This window comes from Pleurodeles waltl, chromosome 9, assembly GCF_031143425.1.
Source record: "Pleurodeles waltl isolate 20211129_DDA chromosome 9, aPleWal1.hap1.20221129, whole genome shotgun sequence".
Taxonomy (NCBI): domain Eukaryota; kingdom Metazoa; phylum Chordata; class Amphibia; order Caudata; family Salamandridae; genus Pleurodeles; species Pleurodeles waltl.
Genome location: NC_090448.1, coordinates 225,331,851 through 225,345,197, shown reverse-complemented (window position 1 = coordinate 225,345,197; position 13,347 = coordinate 225,331,851). Strand labels below are relative to the sequence as shown.

The window sequence follows — 13,347 nt, the reverse complement described above, 5'->3', positions numbered from 1 at the left end:
AAAAAAGCGAGGCCAATTGACTTTGCCAATGCATCTTTTACATGTAAACAGTCTGCACAGATAATGGATGTACTTGCAGGAGTAATATGCCATTCCATAAGAAGTCTTTATTGAGTAAAAATGTAGCACAACTAAAAATGATTTGTTTTTTTTTCTTAGCTCAGAAACGCTTTGAAAACTGTGCTTACATTTCACGTCAAAGTAGTTGATTTTAAATACAAGTAAGTACATTTTCCTTTAAATGTTTCAATGTAGTATATATTTGTATTTATTCATTTTTAGTATCATTTTACATCCTAGCACAATGTTTGAAAATTCGACGAAGTCTGGATTATCCTGGTGGTCTCAAGGGCTACTGCTAGAGTACATACCACTCCCCAGCCAAAAGAAGCAAGCTGCAAATAAATGCAGAAGCCTGCTAGTTTATAGGCTGTTTGCCTGGTACAAATAGGACATTCACAGGGTTGAGAAAGATGTGGTAAAGGATACAGGCTAGCAGGATAACCTCCAGTAGATCCCTCATCCGGAGACTTCAATAAATTCCAAACGCTCAGAAAGGGCCTCGATGATGTTTTACCTCAATATGGGAGCAAGGCATGACACTGGTTTCGATTTGTCTTAATAAAGCAGCCTAGAGAGATGTATAAGACAGGCCTTGTCTTTGAACAAGTCTGTGGGGAAAATGGCTTCTCATAGTTTCTAGGATAGAGACAATGTGGATATTAAAATGTATAATATTCAATTCTCCTAGCAGTAATCCTATTTGGGCTCCTTATTATGTGAGGAGCCTACTTGAATTAAGGTGGGCAGACATAGAAAATGTCTAATTAGTCTTTATTTCAGAGCCCACAGGCGGACAAGTCTGAGGACAGCAGGTAACTGTTAGAAATTAACTTGACCAGTAATTCGGAAGACAGACAGGCATTTAAAAACACAGAAGCAGCAACAATAGAAGGAGCACATACTCCATATCTAATAATGGTAATGCTCACGTGGCATGTTTGAAGACGCTGCACTACCACACCAGTCTCCATCGGGGGATTTTCTCTAATAGCAGCACACCTAATGCACCCAACATCATGGGTCCACTTCCAGAGGATGTGGCAGTACCCTGTGCCCATATGCATCTCCTTTCCCGAACATAACCAAAGACCCCAAAATGAAGCCATGCCATACCCACGGAGGGAGGGATTGACTTAGGAATTGTGGTGAAAAACATTGGGACTGGAAGTAGTGAATGTTATCTGTAAGTACTTGGGGCATTGCACTCACAGCCCTCCCCTTTGTTCCAGTCCTTACTAAACGAGGAATAACAAACTGAACCAGAGATAAAAAAACTAACAAAAGAAGGCTGCAACACATGTGACTTATTTTTAAGAAGGTACTGTGCATCATCACATCAATAAGTGGCCTTCGGAACACTGCCATCAAAATCAAGGAAGCGTTGCCACCCTCCACTTTCATCCATCAATGCTAGGCATTGTCCATGTGCCAGCTCTAAAAATGTGGCCCAAATTGACATTCCTCTTGTGGCTACTGCTGAGGAGGCTTCTTAAATGAAGAATCCCCGAATCCCGTTTAGGACCAGAATACCATGTAACCTTTAAGCAAAACAAAAGTTGAATGTTGAATAAACCCATTTTTCCAGTATTTCAACCGAGAATTTTCTACCCATTTCATTCATGTCAAATATGAAGAAAATACTGCCTTACTCCCAGAGGTCCTTAATCCTCTCTAAATAAAACAATAGAGCCCTCTAGACATTAAAACACTGAGGCTAACTATGATCTGATCCTGACCTAAAGCTGGCAGCACAATTTCCTGGGTGAAGAAGGGTAAGAACTTGTGCTAACAAAAATGACTGTCCTGCACACCAGTGCCTCGGGAGTGACAAATCAGTTTCTCTGCATAATTAAGGTTCCTGAGATAATTTTCTACGAAAAGTAGTTTTTCCATCAAAAATAATATAAAATCCACTATCGAAATAGGCTCCATTGGTTGTGGCAAAAAGCCACAAAACTGGCCCACGCATTGACCTGCCAGACCAGCTCTTCGGCCACTGCTAGATTGCCCTGTAGGCCAGTCACACCCTGTGACTGTACATCCTTTTAATGCCAAGTTCTCTAAAACTTGAAGATAGTTGCCACGTTGTGACCCCTGAGCACTACTGAACAGTTGAACCTGTTGGAGATAGGAGCACTTGAACAGGAATAGGAAAGGTTTTGCCTCAATGTTTTCTGTGGGAGGCTGGACACATGAAGTTTGGTGTATTGTGTATACTCCTCATCTAGTGAGGACTGAGATGAAGAAGAGGGATGCGAGAGAATTGTTATACAAGTAATACATATATGAAAACTGCATATTTCTGTAACATGTTTTCCTGTTTATTTCAACACCATGAGTTCTGCTCTCCCACCCCACGCCCCTCGTTTGCATAGGACTCTTGGATTAACTCCAGATGGAGCGCACAAACACATATGACTTACAGGAAAAATATACTTTTTTTGTTTCAAAGGTGTCCACTTACAACTTCAGAAACAGAGATCACACCAGTAGTTCCGTTCAGTATTTATGTGAATACATTTTCCAACAAGCACTTTGAATTGGACTCTGAACGTATGATAGACAAACAAATTGCCAACGTAGAGGGGAAAATCCTGACATCCAAAGAACATAACACCCAATCTCCAACGGACGTGGTGATAACTGATGATTCTACAAGGTGTAATAATGAAGCACTGAACAGAGATGCAACAGATAAAAATGGATGCATTAAAAATATCTCAGATTCAATTCTCTCATTAGATGACCTTTCACCTGTAGCTAAACGCCAAAGGAAGCCGGCGCCAGAGAAGGCTGACAACACCCCTAAAAAATCTCTTAAGAAAGATTCGGCACCCACACTCGATAGAAAGCCCTTAAAGAAGTCATCTCGGAAGAGACTCCCAATTAAACCAGTAGATACGACTAGATCTCTCCTAGCCAACCTCTGTGACCTAATAAATAGTATGAAATCATCATTCAGGGCCAAACTGGATTCCCTGTTGGAACGCTTAAAAGTAGTGGAGTGCAAGGTCGAGGCAGGCATGGGATTTATAAAGTCTTTACACGCAGAGGCCTCACACGACCTAAAACAAAATCCAAGTTTAATATTGCCAAATTTGAATTTCGAGCGAAATTCCCAATCCATACCTCTAGATAAGGTTAACGACCCACACTTGTTCTCAAAGCTCTTGATTAAACCACAGGTATCATTTATATCAGCAAGTACTAGCCATATACACTCTATTCACAAGCCTCTAACCAGCATAAAATCATTTCCACCAGTACCAACTACTAATCATAAACAAGTCACCACATTGCCCAACACTCCCTCACTAATTAGGACAAATATTCCCCGAACAGACAAAGGAAGGCCTCAACATACTGAAACAAGACCCCTGAAGTCTACATACATACCTAGTGACCATTTACATCTTCCTCCGGAGGCAACTCCATACGTTGTGGTCCTGACAAATGTTCCCCCTATAGGTGATCAACACCGGGAAACGTGGCCGGCATTGAGGAATAAGGCCCTGAATTGGATAGGAACACGTTTGGGTCCTGGGGGGGGGTGGGGGTCCTATTTAATGATATAAAAATGGCAAGAAGAGTCAAGTGGATAGGAAACAGGGAAAAAGTAGTGGAAGGAGACTGTGTGGTTCTTTCATTCAAGACCCCAGATTTGGTGCATAGTATCATCCACAAATTAGGTGTTAGACAAGCCACTTGTCAAGGAATCTCATTGCTACCCTTGGGTTTCTTTTATCCAAGATCTTCGGGCGCAACTTTAGGGATCTACAATCCGTAAATGAACAAGTACTAAATACCCTGGACCATAATTCTCTTAGTAATAGATTTCAACCACTTACAACGCTAGAAGATTTGGATTGACTAAACAGGAAGAAGATAGATTTTCCGTATGAATTTGCCCTGGATGTAAATAAAGAAAGGCCTACCGAGAAGAGGGGAGATGTATCCCGCGAGATGGCATCTGATAGGAACATCATAGACATCCATTTGAATCAGGGGAACCAACTCCCTCCAATAATTTATACTCAAGATGACGTACCACTCTTACCATCTATAGAGGAGGCGCACCCCCAACCCTATCAATATATGGAAACAACTATACTTTACTGGAATGTGGCAGGTCTAACTAATAAGATCAATAACGAGCTTTGGGTAAATTTCATTGGGGATTTTTCTTGTATCTGTCTTCAGGAGACCTGGACATTAAATCCAGTCCACATAAATGGGTACAAGACATTTCATACACCAGCTGTACAGGTTAATCACGGCAGGCCAAAGGGAGGCCTATGCACATATATCTCAAACAAGGCATGGCTACATAACCCAAAAATGCAAATCACAAAAACCTATTATCAAATGATTGAATGCAACTTGGATCAGAATACGCACCTAGTACTCATCAACTTCTATAATAATGCAACGCATAGAGAAGTCCCCAAAATTTTAACAGAGATGGGTGAGGACCTAGAGGAAATATGTGCGAGCAATAGACGTGAGACTTTTATTATATGGGGGGGCGACTTTAATGTACATCTTTGCAAGGAACCCACAGGAAAGGTGTGTGGTTGGGATACCGAAGATATCGGCATTGGACCGCACTTTTCACATACCGTTCAAGGAGAGGCAATGAATTCAGTGGCCCAAAAACATAATCTGTCTCTTGTGAATGAATTATCTCCCAAAGAACTACAGTTTAAACCAACCTTTAATGGAAGGGGTGCAAATACAGTTATCGATTATATTCTAATGTCAACACATTTTGTACACTATTTTTCTAATTACATAATCCATGACATCGCAATAAGCGACCATTTCCCTCAAAGCCTGGAACTTTCACCAATCCCTGCCACACAGGCTAAAGCCAGAGAGGTAACGATGGTAAACGATATTGTACTAGCCCCGGGTAATGGTTATACACTGAGATGGAGTCAGACTGACCCACAGGTATTATTAAAAGATATATTACGTGAACATATCCAAGTGTTCCTTGATTGCCTTAGTGATGACACAGCCCCAGGACAATGTCTAAGTGCCTTCCAACAGATAACCTACATCGTAAAAAAAGCCCTCACGATTAGGACAGGAGGGGCAGGGGGTAAGAAAAGGGAAACCGGCTGGTTTGATCACGATTGTACGAAAGCGCACACAAGATTAAAAAAAGCCCTAAGTGCCCCCATAAGATGTCAGACTGAAATACGTATCTGCAGACTGGCATATAAGACAGCCACAAAAAAGAGGAAACTCCCTTTGAGAGGGAAGTCATGGGACAACTTACACAGAGCTAGTCTGACGAAAGACAATGCCCTCTTCTGGAAAATAATAAATACTCCCGTTCTAGGTGACAATAATACCCCTAGAATGGAAATTGCAATTTCGGAAGAGGACTGGATCACGTACTTTTCTAAGATATACTGTCAACCCAATGACAGAGCTCCTCCGGACCTTCTAAAAGTCCTAGACTTTGAGGAAGATTGACACCTAGCAGTATCACCCCAGTTTACCTTAGAGGAGTTAGTAGAAGCTATAAACACAAGCAAAGCAGGTAAAGCGCCAGGGCCCGATGGTGTTCCAATCGACCTATATAAAGCTAACACCGACCTATGGGGCCCTCTATTGACGCAGGTACTGAGGGCCATTTGCACACAAGGCCCACCATCAACATGGCGCCATTCTATCATCATACCCATATACTCATACCCATATACTGTACAAAAAGGGGGATCACCTTAACCCAGCCTGTTATAGGCCAATTTCTCTCCTCGATACATCAGCCAAATTAGCGGGGAGAATAATTCTAAATAGACTCCAAACATGGGCGGAAGAAAATAACATTCTATCCCCAGTGCAGTATGGCTTCCGCACAGGACTAGGTACAGTGGAACAGGCTCTGAACTTAACTATCCTAGTGGGGAAGTAAACAAAGACCAGAGAGGGTAATTTGCACCTGGCCTTTATAGATTTGTCCTCAGCATTTGACTGTGTCTTGCATGAAAAGTTATGGGATATTCTAATAAGCATGGGGGTCGAACCAACAATAGTTCATTTCATAAGGGATCTGTATACTGGGTGCAGAGCAAGAGTAAGGTACGGGATGAGAGGGGAATGTACTAAGGGCCTGATTCCAACTTTGGAGGACGGTGTTAAACCGTCCCAAAAGTGACGGATATACCACCTACCGTATTACGAGTTCCATAGGATATAATGGACTCGTAATACGGCAGGTGGTATATCCGCCACTTTTGGGACGGTTTAACACCGTCCTCCAAAGTTGGAATCAGGCCCTAAGTCTTTTGGCATATACAGAGGGGTGCGTCAAGGCTGCGTTCTCGCACCACTTCTATTTTCATTATACATAAACAACCTAGAAAGTGAATTGATAAGCAAATGTAAAGACTTTCCACAAATAGGCAATCGCCCCGTTCCTGCACTTCTTTACGCAGACGATGCAGTACTCATGGCCAGGACACCGCTAGCCCTCCAGAAACTCCTAACCACTTGTATAAATTACATGACAGCCCTGGGCCTCACAGTCAACCGCTCGAAAACGTTCATAATGAACTGTGGCAGGAAACTGAGCAAGTCCTATAAAATCACTATTCACGAGGACAAGGTGAAGATAGCTCCCACCTTCTCATATCTGGGCATAATGTTCGATAAACAAGCCACTTGGGCACACTGCGTGAAAACAAAAAAAGACCAGATCATTAAAACAACGGCGGCCTTGAAGATCTTTTCCAAAAAACTAGGGGGGATCTCCCTGTCAAACATGGTAAAAATCTACAAAGCCAAATGTATCCCGGCGGCCCCTTATGGAGCATGTATCTGGGGGTATACGAACTGCCATGCGATTCAGTTGGTGGAAAATGACTTCCTCAGATACCTACTAATGGCACCAAATAGCACGTCATCATATATTAGCCATTCGGAACTAGGGGTCCCCTTTGTAATTGATCTAATTAAGATACAGCCTCTATTATTATGGCATAAAGTGTGGACCTCTGAGCATACCGGATTAAACCAGGCGATACTATCCGACTGCATGAATCTAACACACTCGCTTAGAGTTCCTTGGCTGAGATATATTATGACCTTTTTGAAAAATATGGGCTGCGAAGCATATTACCAAAACCCACAATCACTGGAAAAAATAACCAGGAGAGATTTGAGGGCTCTGACTTTGAAGCACTTGGATGAACAGAGATGGGAAGTGGAATCAAAAAAATCTACAGTAATGTCTAACCAACTAATTCTGTCGACGGATGCAGTCCAGCCTTACCTAGTAAGCGTGGTAAATCCCCGACTTGTTCTTACAAGATTCCGCTTAAATATCTTCCATCGGCTAGTAACCTTTCCGATTATGAGTGACTGGAGTACAGTTTTAAGATCATGTCCATGTGATGCGAAAGCTTCCCAATCTACAATGCATGTGGTCCTCTTTTGTAAATTTTATGATATACCAAGAAAACGGTTCTTATTGCCTTTTTTAAGATCGACTAATTTGCGTCAGTGCCGCGACGCGTATTTTAGCTTACAGGTTTTATCCTCTATTGAAATGTGTGGAATTTTAGCAAACTTTTTATGTACAGTACTCTCTGTAAGGAAGTCTATGGGCGTACTGAACTAATTTTATTTGAATATCTGGAATCTCCGGTAAACTCCTCACTCTCTAGAAAATACTGTAATGGAACTCGATTTTGCACTGATGTAAATTTATCTAGTTTTATATACCTGTCCTGAATGAATTAAGGATGTGTTTTATTATTTTTTCTATTTATTTATAATTTTTCTTATACATATTTATTACTAAATGTGTTATTATTTGATACTTTAATTGCTTGTTGAAAGTCGAATAAAGTCTGTTTGATGGTGATGACTCTGAACGTATTTCATTGCTCTTTCCTTGTGCAATGATGTGCATTGTTAAGGAGTCAGCGTACTTGCGCTTCTCCCATTAATCAAACTAAGGATATCAACTTAATGTTTAACTTCCGATTTCTCAGTTCTTTACATATACCGATCATTTAAAAATATTTTTTTTTTCATTTTGCTCTCTTATTTATACTTTATTAATCTGCTAAAATTATTTAATTTTCTAAAACTTTGTGAAGCCCCTGAGTAGGCTTCGAAGCCCCCCCTATGATCCACAGACCACAGGTTAAGAACTTCTGCTCTAGACTTACCACATTTCCTCATCACACTGGATCAAGAACCCTTTCACAAGAGCAACATTGGAGGGTCTGGGATCTAACTCTTCTTGTGAGAAATTCTAGAGTTCAACTCCGTTAGCAGGGACCATGGAGTTCATCAGGATTGTAACAAGCTGGACCATATTTGGATCACTTTAAAAATCCTTTAACTTAATAGAGGATTGATGTCTTTACCCCTCAGCAATGACTCAGATGAAGCCATATATCTGTAAGGAGTAACATGTTTGTCACACCTTCTCATTCCCCAAAATCCATACATTTAGGAAAGAAAATCTGGCATGGAAAAGTAAAGTTACTTTGATGGTGAGAATAGGGATGGAAACAGCCATGAAAAAACAGATTCTTAGTTGCTAATATTCTTGATGTAAAGATGCTGTCAAACACTTAGTTGCTCATTGAAATATACACATTACAGGCTACGTGTGCTTTTCTCTCCTGTCTGTTCTGCAGGGATCTTGGATTCGTAGACCAGCTGAGAGTAACTCATAACTCAGATATATTTATTGGCATACATGGAGCTGGACTCACACACTTACTCTTCCTACCAGACTGGTCTGTTGTCTTTGAGCTGTAAGTCATGTAAAGTGTTTTTTGGCATGTTTATGATTAACGTACTGGCTCTAAAATGTATGCCCCCGTCTCTACTTCATTCTAAATAGCTCTTTTAATATTCCAGTCTACTGCATTTAAGAAAGGTGTTCATGAGACAACCATGTCTCGGTGTGTGATGTTAGAAATAATTACCATAATTCAGGATTGAAGTTCAGTTTGCACTGATCATAGTGCGTTAAGGCGTGTGCCTCATTATCACTTTTGTGGTTGGGCCTTTTTACATTATTGGGGATCCAACACAAAAACGTAATCAACAATGTCTCACATTCATTTATGATTAACTCTGTATGTTTAATTGAGCATTAACAAAAGTAAAATAAAAACCCTTTGTTAAAGTAATTCAGGATTTAAAAATATCTAAATTGTGATTTTCATTGTGCCATTGATCTTGGTCGACTCATTTTACTGCTGAGTGAGATGTCGTTTGTAGCGGTAGTGTCTTGCTAGTGGTAAGAAATGTAGATTAATTCAGCCTCTTTGCTAGGGCAGCACAACTGATAGACGCCACCCTTAGGAGAGAGAGAGAGAGGGGAAGTGGATGGCTGGTTCAGTTAAAGAGAGTGCTTTGGCTGGTATGCTGTATTTTGCCACTTTTCAAAAGGATGCTAACCCTAATCAAATTTACAGGCTAGTTCCACTATTGACATGGGAGTTTTTCATTGTTTTCAGGTGGTATATTTAGATTACATGTTAGAATAATTGTTGCTGATGTTCAAACCTCTCTTGCGAGTTAACCTGTTAGCGGCAATTCAACATCGCAATGGAAGATCAGGCTGCAAAAATGTAAACTCCTGCTAGACACACAGCTGTCCTGCAATTGGCCGGCCACTAAGTCTGTAGGCCCCAGGGAGATGAGGCAGCGAGGATAATATGCCTTGATGGCAGCAGGGTGCTGCTCAGGGAAGCCCTCGGCCAAGCAGAAGTTTCAGAAGCCCAGACTGGTCAGAAGCTCCTGGTTCTTGCACACTACTGCTGGAGGGAGGCAAGTTGGTGCGGGTGCTATGGGAGAGGCCTCAAGCAGGTTGTGAGGAACTTACAGGCAGGAGAGTAGGCCCTGAGCTCCCCCGCATTTGAAAATCAAGATCGTAAAAGGGTGCAAACTTTTAGCGGTCAGGAATGAATACTCATGGCAGATAGACCATTCCACCAGGATGATGCATGCCAGGATGATACACGCCTACACAGAAACAAAACAATCCAGAATTCATAAAAATTGGCCAAGTAAGGTTGGTAAAATAGCCTTTGCTTCCTCTCGTTGAGGAAGCTGTGAGACAGGACTTCCTCCACCAACATGCCTGCAGATCTATCAACCTCGCTGTATGAGTTTTCAAATATCCCCTGGGAAAGACCAGTGCACCTCAATGATCACCAGGAAGAGCAGCGTATATGGCACCTGTTGGCACTTTGTCTAAAGGCCCCTGGAGTGCAAGGACTGCTGGGGACAAAGCAGTGATCCAAGCCCCTAGGTCTTCCCACCAACTTATTGTCCTGAGGAAAGGCCAGGGCCCTGGGGATACTTCAGAGTGTTGCGTTCGCCTTTTCTCAAGCTGTTAAGGAGTTCCAGAGCCCCAGGAGCATTGTGGTGCGCCTCCCCAGCTCCTCGTTCCTGTGGAGAATGGGGAGCACAGTTGGCTATATTCCCTGCCCCAAGGCAGGGGGGAGAGTGTAGGGTGCCAACTCCATGGCCGGCTTATAGAGCTGTTTTGGCCAAACAGGGAGCTGACCGTGTCTCCTGGTTTAGGCTCAAGTGCAGCCCTTGCCTTCATAACCTGGGTATCTTACAGGAGGGGCAAGGGCATCCAGATCAAAAATTGGAAAGTATGTACCTGAGAGTCCATTTCCTCAGTAAAAGAAAAGTGAAATCCCTTTTGCAGTTCATGGTTCAATGGAACTAATCTCCTATGGGCAAAAGGGTACCCCAAATGCACTTGCCAGATTCCAAGATTTCAGACTCACTTAAAGTCTCTGATGCCCCTAAACCATTGCATGGGGTATTGAAGGAACTTGGGGAAAAAACAAAGAAAGTGGTTTGAGAAAAACAGGATTGGTTTCACTGTCTGTCTAGGTTGATTAGTCTCCGGTGGTGCTATCTGGGGACTTCCATGAACAACCTCAGAGACTTTGAAGAATTAGCGACCAGCTGTTGCTAAGGAGAAAGCAACAGGAAGGTAGACAGTGAATAAGTAATTTGCCAACAACAATAGCCGTTTAGACAATTGAATGGCTTATCCATCGTAATGACTGAATGTTCTGTGATGAACTCCCTTCAGACCAGGCTACCAGGTTGTACCCCCTGGATGCCAGAAGACAGTCAGGTCACTGGCTGTGTAGCAAAACGTAAGGTAGGAACATAAAAGAAGGTAAAACAGCTGTGCAGAAGGATCATGGGAGAGACCGCAACAAAACCTGAAACAGAGAAAATAGCAAAGGTGTAAGCATGGGTAACTGGTGCGAACTATAGTTAAGCAGAAAGCTTTAACAACTAAGCAACACACTGCCAGAAGTCTGCTCCTTACTGAAAGGGGCCTAAATACATCTCTACCACTAGTGTCCAGAAAGTGACTTGTGTGATGTTGTCTTTACATGATACCAGTTTCCAACGCCCTGTTCTCCAGACTCTCCAGCATCTCCTGACCTTAACGGAAACTCAATGAAAGAGAGCCCAGGAAATCCTGCAGTCGCTGAGGGCGCTCTTTTAAATTTACATAACAGGGAACTAGGTGCCTCAGGAGGAGCAGGGGCACCACCCACAATGAAAATTGCAACTTAAGGGCCACCAGAAGTGCAGCAGACATCCTGCACTAACCACCTTGCTGGTTTTGAACGACTGCCCATAAGTCTCCTGTGGCTTTGAAGTTATGATCTGCAAAAGTTGTGATTTCAACCCTTCCCAGGCTGGGACTTTTAGCCTTTAGGGCTCTAAGGTGCATGGACCTTTGTTGCCTGGCCCTGTGTCAGCTTTGCAGCAAGTGTAAAGGTAGAAAAAAGACTAATACATTAAAAAGTATTGAACATTGAACTCTCCATTGACTCTCACTGTATGTGTAAAACAGCTCAAGCTCAGCATACAGTGCATACAAGATTGTGAGAATTGCAGGACACATACATCAGAAGGCATATAGCCAATTTTTGAACATAGACATATCACTTGTAGCACTATCTAGAGGCCCTGGGTATCCATCCAATCATTCCCTCCTGCTCTCCAAAACCCCCGCCATTCAAACTTCTTGGTGACTGTGCCAGTGGCCCCACACCTTGTACCATTTCTTGGGACAACCCTTACTTTGGAAGACCACCTATTCCGCCCTTTCACACCAGTCCATGTCAGATTCCCAATCTTCAATGCAGGTTGGAGCAGAGGTGCCTCAGGCCCTCGCTATGTTACGTTTGGCCCGCCAGCCATAGCCGCTGATGCTTTGGCCAAGGCTCCTCTCCAGTAATATTTTGTAAGAGTAGCTTGGCTTCCAGGGGAAGTGTTTGCCCAAGGACCTTGGTCATAATCTCCCACGCCCCGGTCCTATAAATGAACATTGCCACAGAATGTGATAAAAGGTCCCTTCCTGCCCACAGACCTTTCAGCAGAGCGACAAATCTCCCCTGCCCATCCTAAGTATGAGCACCCTGGAGTAATAAGTCCTGTGGAGAATCTGTAACTGGACTAGTCAGAAGTGTGCACGGATCTCCACCTTTCATGGGCTCTGTACAGCCTCAGTCCACTCTTTGTCCTCTTAGGTTCCAACGTCTGTTTCCCAAGCCACTCTCAAGACGGTGAGGGAGTCTGGGACGTTATTCATTATTTTCTTATAAGTCATTGAGGTAGCCTGTTCCCCCAAGGGGTCTGATAAGAGGTGGTCTTCCAGGTACGCTGCCTCTGGCACATGGCATCGGAGAGCATGTTCGAATATAAATATCTATAATGTTCAGTCTCTGCTATGTCACACTCCTGACAGAGGGCTTCAAAGGTCTCCATTGCTTGCCCTCTCCAGACATCTACGATGTGTTCAAGACCTATCAATCCCATTTTGAGAATCCAATTAGAGTACCAACCTCAAGCAGGAGGTTGCTCTTTCCACAGCTGAGTTTGTTCTGTCAGTTTATTCTCCCAGCCCAAATATTTTGATGCCTCCCGCCATACCTGTACCATCTGTGTAGGTATTGGCAGGGTGCGCTCACTTGTTGGATAATATAAGACCACCTTGTAACCTCTACTCCCCAGTGCATCCCTTTCTACTCAATAGGCTGGTTCTGCTTGCTTCTCAAACACCCAGTGATTGACAGTCACCATCGGTGAGACCCAATAATATTTAAGAATGTCCGGGACCACTAATTCTCCATCATAGATGCTCCTTTGAATTGCGATCCTCGACCCGCTCCTACCCACCCTCCACCCGTCCCATAGCCATGTCCTAATCTCATGGTCAATCTTTCTTTTTAAAGACTTCAGAGGGTACCTTAT

General features: G+C 42.9%; 1 protein-coding gene across 3 annotated transcripts in view; it reads left to right on the top strand.

The window, feature by feature from the left end:
* EOGT (EGF domain specific O-linked N-acetylglucosamine transferase) overlaps nt 1–13,347 on the top strand; it is a 264,417-nt gene that overhangs the window by 185,473 nt on the left and 65,597 nt on the right. For all 3 annotated transcript variants that reach the window (XM_069206579.1, XM_069206580.1, XM_069206581.1), the window contains 2 exons: nt 160–221; nt 8,730–8,849. In XM_069206579.1, the coding sequence (XP_069062680.1) occupies nt 160–221; nt 8,730–8,849 (182 nt within the window). The remainder of the gene's footprint in view (nt 1–159; nt 222–8,729; nt 8,850–13,347) is intronic.